A 12,813-nucleotide genomic window follows, 5' to 3' on the forward strand; every position below is an offset into this window, starting at 1 on the left:
GACTCCTACGCTAAAAAAAGGCCTAACCCAATCCTTAACCTATTAGGTAATTTGAATTGACTAGGAAATTGAAATAGACTCAAAACCAGAATCGTGAGGGTACTTCTGCAGTACTCTATTAGTTAGCCTAGTTTCTATTTTGGTTCCTTAGTAGTATCTTTAGTTTCTAATTGTATTAGTACTATTTCCTTGATGTACTAGGCACCACTACTACATGTGTGGACCTATTTTAGTAGTTTTTTATTTTATTACTTTCCTTCTAAAGGTAGTATATTACCCTTTACATTGTAAGGGGACCTTTGAGCCTTCCCCGCGATTTTGAAGATTAATGAAGCTTAGCTTTGTGTTAGAAACATTTGTTTGGGTGGGATGCCCTATTGATTGGTGAAAAACTGACTAAGGCCATAGGTGAGAGGCCTTGGTGATGCAGTTAGATCATCTAAATAGGATTATTTTAATGAAAATAAGCCTTGGATTGGGTTATATATGTGTTGGGCCTTTGGTCCATGGGATTTTATGGGCCTAAAGTATGGGTAATAAGGTTGCATACGGGATTAGCTAGTTTGTTTCTTTACTTAGTTTATTTTAAGTTGTTTTGGGTTAGTTCTATTGAACCGGTTCTATGTGGTTAAATTGATGTTGCAAGTAATTGTTATTTAGTGTTTTTTTTTGGTTAAACTGTTATTAAGTGTTTTAGTTGGGCTGGATTAGGATTCTATAAGTCTAGCCATATTCTGAGTCTGCTTCCTTTAGTATTTCATTTTCCTAGTTAATTTAGGTTTCCTACTTAGTTAAGGATTGAGTTAGACCTTTCCTTTTCAGTGTTTGAGTCTATTTTTTTAGTTTTCTACATAAGGTTGTAAAGGAGGCAAGCATTGTACAAGAATTTGATAAATCAAGTTGCTGCTTTTGCTGCTCTTTTCTCCATTGAAGATCCTTTGTGTGTGATCAAGGTTGGTTATTGTTTGATCCAATCGAACCACCTTGCGGTGTGAAGCCTGACTGTTTAATTTCTGTTTGTTCTTGCTATTCCATCTTTCTTTCCGTCATCAATTCAAGTAAGTACTGATCTAATCAATTTCGTGCAATTCATCTTCTAGTAACTACTGTTCTAGTCGAAATTCATACACTAGGCTTTTTTCGTATAGATTCTGATTTGAGCAATCTAACCGTTGGAATCATTCCATATTTTGATTGAGTGTTCATCTACCCAATTCATGTACTCGATCAAAGTTTGGCACAATTCTGACCTGCTGATCTTGATTTTTTTCTTTCTAATTTACCTGTTTTGCCCTATCCTTGTTATAGGTGCTGTTTATAGTGGAAGCGATTCTGGTTTTCTGCATCTATTTTAATTCCTGTTATCATCTTCATTAACAGAATTGATTACGTATTCATAACCCTAATTTCTGATCTCTAGATTCTTTAGTTAAATTACTGTTTTACCCTTTTCCTATTAGCACTAGGATTACCCCTTTATTTGCTGATTTAACCACTCGATTGATCTCCAACTTTATTCTAAAGGTCAAAAGGTAATCAAACTCCCCAACAAGGGAGGGGAAATACCAATTGGTAAGAACATCACCAACATGTGACGTTTCCAACGCTGACTTTTAGGGGCTTTGGAACACCACAAACTCTATAACATGATCCTCTTATCTTAGATGATAGGTGAGACTGAATTCTCAACCCCTCCCTTGGTTTTAGAAGCCCAATTTTGGAAAATTTCTGTTAGGTCCATTCCCCCTTCTAAATACTGATCTTGCTAGGAGATTTAGACTCATCCCACCATCTGATTTTGTTGTCTGTGAGTTCTCTTAAATCTGGATTTTATTCTTTGTGGAAAGAACTTGTTTGGCTACTGTTTTGATTCTTCAAATACAGTACTACATTGCTTGGTCATATCCCTTCTTCTTCTTTCACATTCCCTGCAATTCCAGCGAGGATTGATGTTGTTTGAGACCTGTTCTTGGAAATTAAGTTGCTGCCCAGTTGTGGTATTGAGGAGGAGTATTGATTAAAAAAAGGGGAAATTGATTGGAGGACTCAAATCATTTTGATAGTACCCTGCGGCTGCATAAATTGGAAGTTTCTCTTACTGTAGATTTTCTCCTTCGAAGCAGACCATGGTGGATTTTTGGTAGTTACAATATCTTCTTAAAGCCTTCCTTGGACCTGAGTTGCATCCCATGCATAGTCTGGATCGACAGTAGCAATAAGCTTATTTTTTGTGTCGTACTTTCTAATTCAGACCTGGCTCATGTCTCTAAAGCTAGCCCTCTATTGGCTTAGATATATTGAGGCTTATTTCTTTTGACTATACTCTACATTAGTTCTTCCGTTGAAGAAGATCAGACCAGGGAGGGTTTTATGGGTGGTGCTCCAGTCGCAGTGGTTCCCTTCAGTGGCTTGAGGATGATGAGAGAGTACAAGGTCTCTTGAGTTGGAGTCGATAGAATTATTGGGCACAGTTTCATTCAATTTGTTTCAAGCAACAGAAAAACAAGTGAAAGTTGTTTCTTGGACCATAAATTTTAATTTTTATTTCAAGAAACAATAGAAACGAAACAAGTTTATCAAACACTATTTGGGGTGTTTTTCCATTTCTTGGAACAGAAAAATGGAAAATGCGTTTCTTGGAGTGTTATCAAATGGTGCCTTGGTCTCTTGATAATATTTATGGATAGTTAAAACTTAAAACCAAAGTTTGTTTGTGGTTTTTTTTTTTTTGGATAAGTTACAACTTCTAATCAGCCTTCTTTATGCTTTATAGGAACTGAAAAGGAGGGAAGATGCTGCAGCACGAGGTATTTACATTTTTATTAGTTGATCATTCTATTCATATGTTGGTGCCATTCTTGCAAGTCTAGAGCTAGGTTAATCTGTGTAATCTTATATTTGACTTCTCTATTCTGTTTGGCAGCTGGTATTGTCTTAGAGGAGAAAAATTGGCCTCCATTTTTCCCCATTATTCACCATGATATTGCAAATGAAATACCAATCCACCTGCAAAGGATACAATATGTTGCTTTCATGACATTGTTAGGTATGTAAGCTTCTATTGTATTTCATGTTTTTTGTGTTACTAGCGTTATTTCTTAAATGATAGACAAGATACTTTCATGCAATATTTTGTTGAAATGTTGTAGGAATTTTTTGTATGTTTTTTTTTTACGAAGAAATCCAGCCAGATGTTTTGAACTGAAAAATAGCTTCATAGTATCTTGTTTTGATACTGTCCAAATTCCTGAAGTTTTCTACATATGAATTTCTAAATGGTTCATGAGACATGGGTATGAAAACGGGACATCGTTGTGTCCTTGAAGATTTGGCTCGCAAGCTCCTTTCATTGAGCTGGTAGTGATGTAGATCCCATGACTGGCCAGCATTATCAAAGGAAGAAGAAGAAGAACCAAGCACCTGGCCCATCGAACCAGGTTTTAATAGGCCAGGACTAGACCAGCTCGAGCCAGCCCAGCTGTGTTTCTAGAAGACCCAAAAAGGGCTGCTCGAAATTCCCAGAAAGGAGTCTTTGACCAGTCAACTTCAACTTCTGCTTATTAGTTTCTAATTCCATTAGTTGCTGCCTAGTAGTTTCTAATTTTATTAGTTGCTATTTTTGGTTGTCCAAGGCTGAAGCCTTAGTAGTTTCTATTCCCATTCAATTTCTAATTTCAGTTAGTTGCTATTTCTATTAGTTGCTAAGTTTTATTAGTTATTTTTTTAGTTTCTAATTTTATAAGTTGGTCCGAGTCAATAAATAGGCAACTATGGTAATAGATTGGGAACAGAATTGATGAATAAAATTTGGAGGCATGTTGCTGCACTCGACCTTGGGAATAAACTCCCTGCTCAACAGCTGAGATAGCTGTGGGTGAGAGACCCAGGGCTGAGAAAGCCCAATCCCACCCACCTCTATCTCGAGCTCCCTTTTCCTTTATTTCTCTTTGTTCTCTGTTGCTGCTTGAAGATTTCTGCTCCTTCGGTTGTGACCGTTGCAAGCCCTTGTTGCTGTGAAGAAGGGCACTTCCTGTGCTGTTGAGGAGCTGCTCATAGAGTCAGATCCGGACCACTCGAGTCCTTGCTGTATTTTGGGCTTTCTTCTGCAGAACTCGATCTCCAGTTGGTGTCTATCCTAAGACCTGTTCTCTGCAGGGTCTTAAGGGTTTGTTCTGTCCTTGGAGAAGGCCACTCGATCCCTCTTGTGGCCCCTATTAAACAAAAAGAGAAATCGATTTACTGAGAAATGTCGCTTGGGGGGGGGTGAAGAAGAAGGGAAGAGGAATAATATTTAGAAAAAAAAGGAATCAGGTAAAAGAAGTGTCGCCATGGACAACAAATTGAAAGAAACTTACCAGGAGAAGATTCGAGGTCGCAATCCGTCAGTGGAGCAGGGTTCGTGGTCGCGATTCATCATAATTGAAGGAACTGGCACTGGAGTTGCTAAGCAGGAGCCGGAGTCGCTGGAGCAGGAGGTTGAGGGTTTCATTTTCTCCTTTGAGCCTCTTTCGGTTTTTATTTGGTCTAGGTGATTCTATGTAACGCAGTGTACATAAATAATGTACACACGCCTAAGAAATGGAATAAAATTCTACATATTTTCATTTTATTTTGTTTCTAAATGATTTGATAAATCGCAGTGTATGAAAATCATGTACACAAACCATAGAAAAAAAAAAAAGGCCTTGGCAGTAAGGCGACTGCTCACCTTGATCCTAAAGAAACTGGGACTCCTAGGTGCCGCCTTGACAGCTATGTGGATCATAGACAGAATCTCCTATGGCCTTTCGCCTGTGAAACCGTCCTTGCTTCTCAATGCCTGGACATATAAGCCATATTATACTGTCGAGTAACAAGTCTTGAGTTATTCATTTTTTATTTAATGTATCATATATGGATAAGTTGTGTGCTTGGGAGTCCTTGATGATTAAATAAACCAAGATTTTACCATGACTGCAATTTTAGAGATATTCGCAAGTGAAAGCCTTAGGGTCACTCCTGTAACTAGATACACAACACCTAAAAGTATTTGATGCATTGGTTATAAGTGGATGCAAGGTTTAAAGTATCGGTATCGGGCATCGTATCGGTCGGGCGATTTTAAGAGACGTATCGTATCGTATTAGAGATACGTATCGATCGATGCAAAAACGCATGAAAATGATCAAAATACACATGAAAATACACTTTTGGACACAAAAAACAATATAAACAAGCAATATATGTCATATATCATGCGTATGCACAAAGAATTGTGAATAATGTATAACCAGACAAGCGCGACACTTTGAAATTGTTATAAAAGATGAGATTTCTTACATGCAGAGTCACTCTATTGCCATGAAGATGTCAGGGTGGATCAAACTCATGTCTGTAAGGGTCTTCAAGAATAAGAGCAACTAAGATGATGTTGTGTACTGACCAAACATAAGCATAATATTGACCCTTAAGGCAGGGGCCATTTTCGGTTTTTGGTGAAAAATGGTGGATTTGAGTTCAAATCTTTGCAAATGTATACAAAGCATGCATCTAATTGTTAGGTGAACCTATTCTCCTGGAATCATAGCAAAAAAAAACAGAACTAAAAGGCAAGATTTGAAGCAAAAGATCAAGTTTTTTGAAAAATACCTACCTTTCCCTTTAAGTGTTGAGTATGTCTTGTATTTCAAGGATTCGAGTGCGATGTGGATCCGATCCGACCCGACATATTTTGTGGCGCGACCCGAAGGGAGAAAAAGTTGAGATTTAGTTCGTGAAGCGGAGGGTTGGGGGTTCTGGTTCGTGTTTGTTGTAAAATGTGAAAAAGGCATGTGTATCGATACGTATTGGTATGTATCGGCTGATACATTTCGATACGTATCGATACATATCGATACATTTAAAAACCCAAACAACGGTAATATTAGTAGGTATTGACTGTATCGTATCGTATCGACACGTATCGATCGATACAATACATTTAAAAAAAAAAGACGTATCGATTAGTATCGTATCGATACCGTTCGATACGATACATTCGATACCGATACGTATCGGCCAATACGATACGATACGATAGTACGATACAGATCAATACTTTAAACCATGAGTGGATGGCACAATATGATGATTGTGCATTGTTGTAATATGGGTTCAAGGGTAAAAGTATCATAGGGGTAATCTTGTCCTTGTACCTATTCCAGAATTTTCTTCTCCATATTATAAATAAAGGATGGCTGTAGTCACTTTGACAAAAGCCAATATTCACGGAATTCAACATGGTAGCAGAGCCAAAAATCATTCGGGAATATGGGCAACAATAAATATATATATATATTTTTTTTCTCTTTCTCTTTCTCTCTCTCTCTCTCTCTTTCGTGATCTCACCCTAGCCTTACCACCGCCAGCTTTCCACCACCACCACCACTAGCCTTCCGCCAGGACCCAACACCTCCGCCAGCCCTTCCCTAACCTTCTACCTCCGTTCTCGTTTCCTGCGACCTTCCTCCCTTCTCACGGGACCCCTAGTCCCTTTGCCGTCTATCTTTTTTTTTTTCCCCCTTGGTGGTGAGTTGGCTCCCACCAAGAGCTGTTTTTGCCTCCCTATGCGGTGATATTTTTTAACTAGCCACCATGCCTGACCATTCTGAGATTACATCAGCTTCCTCTGGCTCCGATGGCACGTTGCAACGTGATTTTGTTCCCTTTCTAGCCAGTCCCATTAAATTAAATGGGAGCAATTACCTGTTGTTGGTTTGCTATTGGTTCCCGTGGTCTTACTGGCTACATCAATGGAACCTTTGTCAGGCTTACTGATGCTAGTCCTGCCCAAGATAGGTGGATGAATTTTAATTTCTTGGTCATGTCTTATCTGGTTAATTCCATGGACCAAGAAATTGCCACATGCTACCTTCTTCTTGATTCGACTGCCAAGATCTGGAAGACAGCCCAAGACACCTACTCTCAGGTCGGGAATGCCGCCCAGTGTTATGAACTCTGTCAGAAAATCCACTCGACAGAACAATTGGAGTTGTCTCTCTCAATATTATAATAAGATGTGCACTATGTGGCAGCAACTGGATTTTTTGGGGACCTTCACTGCAACCTGTGCTGTTGACGCCACCGCTTTCCGGAAGTGGGAAGATGGCTTACGGGTTTTTGATTTTCTGGCTGGCCTTAATATAGAGTTTGATCTGATCCGGGCGAATAAATTGAATCGTGGTCCTCTTCCAACTCTTAAGCAAGCTTATGCCATTATTGCCGCCGAGGATAGCCGCCGGACTGCCAAGGTTACTCTCGTCTCTCAAGAGCGCTCCGTTCTTCTTTCTGGGTCTGTGAAGCCTTTCCGTGGGAACTCTTTCCGCACTACTGGTGGTGATCGTGTGATGCAGGACATTTGGGGGCTGCTCCTACTAGCCCTAGCCCAGGCCCAATTGGATACTCCAAGAGATACCATCTCAGGCCCAAGCCTGCATTTAGTTTATTTTTGTTTTATCTTTTATTTTTAGAGTTATTTGGCAGTTATTGTTGTAGAAATAGTTATTAGGGGGCAGTTATCTTTTTTGATTTTGAGTTTTTAAAAGAATGTATTTTGAGAGGAATGAGAACAGAATTGAATAACCAAAGAATGAATTGAGTTTCTAGCTGTGTATGGTGCACCCTCCTTCCCCCTCCCTCTTCGTTTTCTTCTTCTCACGGTTTCTCCTCTTTTCACCCTGCAATTCTTCTTCTCTTGTCTCCCTGCAACTCTGATCCCCCCCCTCTTCTTCTTCTTCTCTTTTCCCTCTTCTTCTTTTTCTTCTACTGTTTCTTCTTCTCACGGTTTCTCGTCTTTTCCCCCTGCAATTCTGATTTCCTCTTGGATTCTCTTTCTTCCTTTCCCCTTCCCCCATTATCGTGTGTCTAGTGATCGCCCTCCTATTAAATGTGATCACTGTGGGAAGGAATGGCATACCAAGGACAGATGTTGGAAGCTTCATGGATGCCCTGCAGATACCCATGGGCGTGGGAAGGGTGGATCCAATCGTTCCAACAATGCTCGGGCAAATCAAGCATCTACTGAAGAGCAGCCCTCTGATCACTCTCTTTCCCAGGTTGGGGAAGAACTTCAGAATCTCAGGAATATAATGACACTGTTGGATACTTCTTCTTCATTTGGGTCTCCTTCTTTGGCTGCATCGGTTGTTTCCCTGCCATCCGACTCCGCTACCACTCCTTCTACAGGTATTTCATTTGGTAGAAATTGTACCTCGATCATACCCGAATCTTGGGTCATTGACTCTGGTGCAACCGACCATATGACAAGTCCTTCTTCCCTTTTTTTCAAGTATTCTCCTTTATCTGGTCATAACAAAGTTCGTGTTGCTGATGGATCCCTTTCTTCAATCTCGGGCAAGGGATCTGTTCAGTGCACCTCTTCTCTGTCTTTCTTCTGTACTCCCATGTTTCTAAGTTCTCTACAAATTTATTGTCCATTAGTAGTTTAACTAGGGACTTAAATTGCAAAGTAATTTTTTCCCCTACTCATTGTTTGTTCCAGGACTTGGAAACGGGTTGTACGATTGCATGTGGTAAGGTGGTTGGTGGTTTGTATGTGCTTGACAGTTCGCCGACAGCATTGACCTCTCAAGCATTGTCTTTTGATTCTACCTCTGCATTACTTGAACTAAATAAATGGCATCGCCGGTTGGGGCATCCACCTTTGAGTGCCTTATCTACTTTATTTCCTAGTTTATTCAAACAATGTAATCTAAACAATTTTTCTTGTGATGCTTGCACTCTGGCTAAGCAAACTAGTATTTTTTATCCTGTTTCTGATCATCCAAGTGTGACTTCTTTTGGTTTAATTCATTTTGATGTGTGGGGACCAGCCCGTTGTGTTTCTATATCTAGTTTTAGATGGTTTGTTACATTTATTGATTCCATTTGTTCAGTCTAGTGAACAACTGACTGATATTCTCATTAAGGGAATTAGTAACAAGTTGTTTTGTTTTGCTGTTAGCAAGTTGGGCATGTTTGATATGTATGCACCAACTTGAGGGAGGAGTGTTGTAATATGGGTTCAAGGGTAAAAGTGTCATAGGGGTAATCTTATCCTTGTACCTATTCCAAAATGTTCTTCTCCATATTATAAATAAAGTATGGCTGTAGTCACTCTGACAAAAGCCAGTATTCATGGAATTCAACATGCATCTAGGGGTGACCAATAAAAGCATTTTAAGGTGTATCAACATCTTTGACAAGGAATTCGATGATTTCTTTGATGTTGCTATTCGGTCTGCTTTCTTTTACACAGGGGGGAGAAGCTGATCCCGGGACGCATGGACTATCTATTAGTTGGTTCCGGCTCCTGGATTTCGAGGGTAGTCAATTGAATCATTCCTGGGAAGAAACAACTCCCTTTCATAAATAGTAGGTCAGCTGGAAAGAAGATCCCGAAATGTGGCCGGCCTCTGACCCCAAAGCTTTAGTACTGCCCACCTAGTCGCCAGTTCCGTCTTTAACTGCCTTTCTTACTAGAGTTCTTGGGTCTATGTCAAATAAAGGACTAAAAAACATTACAAAGTCTTACCCAGGCCCTGGAAATTCTTAGATCTTCAAAAAATGACTTTGTAAGTTACATTATTTAGACGTTCGCAAAATGGCAGGTCGGGTGAATTCAATAATAGACAGCTTTTGGCATTCCAGCCTGCCTTCTCCTTTTAGGGCCTATCTGAAAGAGAATCCAGTGCCTCTTGGTCGTGAATATCTGAATAGGATGAACCGGCCCTCATGGATATCTTTGCTTCGGAACAAAACAATTAGAATTAGGCTTAGTCATTCATCAAAGTTTAATTTGGTTCAATGACTAAAACTAGACAAGGATATATAGCTCGGAAATGTAGAACAAAAATTCGTTTATTTGCATCAACGAGGATATCTGAATAGGATGAACCGGCTCTTATTTTTTTAATATTTATTTTGACACAGAGTATCGATAGAATTTCGTATTTTGAGGACAAATGTTTGAAAAAAAATCTTGGTTGGGAAGATCATAGTAGCAAAAGCCAAATATGTATACATATTTATTTATTTTTTATTTTTAATGAATGTACTCGTTATTCCTTCGTTTCTCCCCTTTAGGTTTTGTTGTTGTCTTCTAGTCATGTTTGCTTCATCAAAGGGTTAACTAGATTGTTTGGAATCTAAGAAGATTCTCATATTATATTCTGTGGGACCGCATTCCATATTGTAGCTTAGGGAAATATCTTTTCTACATATTGAGTATAGAATTTAGGCATCGTTGTTCAATTACAACTATTTCACTAATGAAACAAATTTTGTTTTTGGATTAGGAGTTTTTAATTCAATCACTTCTGTGGGTAACTATCGTCAATCTGAATTATGGAATGTTCTTCTGACACTGTAGTTAAAATTAATTTTTACAAGGACCAGGACAATTATCAATTCTTCCAAATTAAGATGCTGTGCCCATCAAAACAAACTAGGGCTGCATGAAAGGCTAAAGAATTCGATAATCACATTGGTAATGGTTTTTATTCCATTGTTGTTACTGTACAAACACCATAACTAGAACCTTTTCAGCAGACATCATGATGCAGGAGTGCTTCACTGGGTTGCCTTGAATCCATTTGAGAACCCATATCAAGAAACTGGTCCAATTGATTTTTGGGTTCAGTAGGATATTTAGTTGATTTATTTATTAGGGTTTTTATTTGTTGGGATTTATCTTGTAATCTTCTATTTTAATTTTAATAGGTTAATTAGTAACAGAATTGTATTAGGATTTTATTTCAGTTTTAGAGTTAAAATAGGAGTGCTTTGATTTCTTTTATTTATACCATGTAATCGTGCAATTAGAACTCAGATTGAATAGAATGGAATAGTGAAGTGTTTGTGAGTGCCTGTGTGGCCAAGTGATTGTGCGATCTTCTTCCCCCCCTAATGTAGTCCTAGGTAGATGTGAGATCTACTAGGAGCCAGGTAAATCAGAATCTGTTAAGCTACTGGTTTGGAGGGGCTGCTTGGACCTGCATCACCCCCCCTTCTTATGCGATTTCCCTCTCCCTTGCAAGGAACTAAAACTCGGAACTCGACCCCAACTTGACCTTGGGGAAAACCGAGTTGTCTTGAGATATCTCAATTTTTTGTTTTTTCAACTCGAAACCTGGTTTCGGTGGGTTTTAGACCTAGTTTGGGTCTGAAACTTGGTACTCAGCCTATTTTAGGCCATTTAAACACAATGACACTATCAGATTTTGCAAAAACAAAGTCCAAATAGGAGTTGCACTTTAGACCCTAGGTTGGTAGGCGATGACGTACTAAAATACCCTACTCTACACATCATTTAGTAATAGAAAACAATCAAAGTATTCAATTAATGTAAAACAACTTAAATGAGCATTAGAAATGTTAAAGTGTACAATACATCAATCTGTTTCACATATTACATCTATGATCTATATCATCCCATAAAATGTGATGCATTCACTCGTTCAGTATGAGTCAGTCCACATATTCTTCAAAATTGATGTAAAGAACCACAAATCATGCACTAATCTTGCATTGGTGTAGCTGAATGATGCCGGCAGCAGCTTCTTCGAAGAAATCCAGCCCAAAAAATGGTGAAAACCTGTTACAGCAGGAGAAGAGCAACCTCTCGGTCGAGATATCTCGAGTAATGGCACTTTTATAACCAAAGTTGGGTCAAGATATGGGTCGACCCGAGATCTTGATGAGATATTGTAATTTTACAACTCGTATCCCATCTCGTCTCGAGCTCCAAAAATACTGAGATCTCGCGAGATTTAGTTCCTTGCTCCCTTGCAACTCTGATATCCCCTTCTCAGATTTTTCCCCCCCTACTAATTTGGTATCAGAGTCGAACCTGAGGCTATATCATGGAGATTGATCGATACGATGTACTCCTTTCGATTAGAGATGGTTTCCATAAATTGCAAACAACACTTCTTGATTTGAAAATAGGTTGTCGGGAGCTTGCCAATAATAATAACTGCTTCTATGATAAGGTGCCAAGCATGATAGAATCATCCGAAACGTGATGGTCAAGCTAAAGCGAACGGTCTAATCAAGGTTGCCGTTGAAGAATTGGTTGATTGTCTGATTTCAGTTCTGAAAACCCTACGAACAGATTCCCATTGAAGAGATTTCCTTTGCTAACGACCATCAGAAGATCGTGATAGTTGATCGTGAGGTGAGTTGGATCATTGCTCCATCAAAGCCCATATTTGTGGATGCAAATCGAGTGGTGCTGATTCTTTTGTTTTACAAAACTTGAGGCCGAGTTTTTCTGAACAACGGGAGAATTGATGCAGGAGCGCTTCCTTGGGTTGCCTTGAACCCGTTTGAGAATCCAGATTGAGAATCTGGTCCAAATTGATTTTTGGGTTCAGTAGGATATTTAATTAATTTATTTATTAGGGTTTTTATTTGTTGGGATTTATCTCATAATCATCTATTTTAATTTTAATAGGTTGATTAGTAATAGAGTTGCATTAGGATTTTATTTCAATTTTAGAGTTAGATTAAGAGTGCTTTGATTTCTTTTATTTATACCATGTAATCGTGCAATTAGAACTCAGATTGAATTGAATGGAATAGTGAAGTGTTTGTGAGTTCCTGTGTGGCCAAGTGATTGTGCGATTTTCCCTCTCCCTTGCAACTCTGATATCCCCTTCTCAGATTTCTTCCCCTCTCCTAACCGGCCCCCACCACATCGACCTCATATTAAAAGAGGTAAGCCCTTTGGAAGAAGTTAGGAAACTGTTTTTTGTAGCATTTTTTGGAGACTGGGAAAGAAAAACATTTTTTTTC

At 39.0% G+C, this 12,813-nt stretch overlaps 1 protein-coding gene across 1 annotated transcript in view; it reads left to right on the top strand.

Annotated features, from left to right (window-relative positions):
* Nucleotides 1-12,813, top strand: part of LOC122645682 (secretory carrier-associated membrane protein 1-like) — a 49,209-nt gene that overhangs the window by 16,601 nt on the left and 19,795 nt on the right. The window contains exons 5-6 of the mRNA XM_043839008.1: nt 2,774-2,807; nt 2,924-3,046. Coding sequence (XP_043694943.1) covers nt 2,774-2,807; nt 2,924-3,046 — 157 coding nt within the window. The remainder of the gene's footprint in view (nt 1-2,773; nt 2,808-2,923; nt 3,047-12,813) is intronic.

This window comes from Telopea speciosissima, chromosome 1 (assembly GCF_018873765.1).
Source record: "Telopea speciosissima isolate NSW1024214 ecotype Mountain lineage chromosome 1, Tspe_v1, whole genome shotgun sequence".
In the NCBI taxonomy this organism is placed as follows: Eukaryota; Viridiplantae; Streptophyta; class Magnoliopsida; order Proteales; family Proteaceae; genus Telopea; species Telopea speciosissima.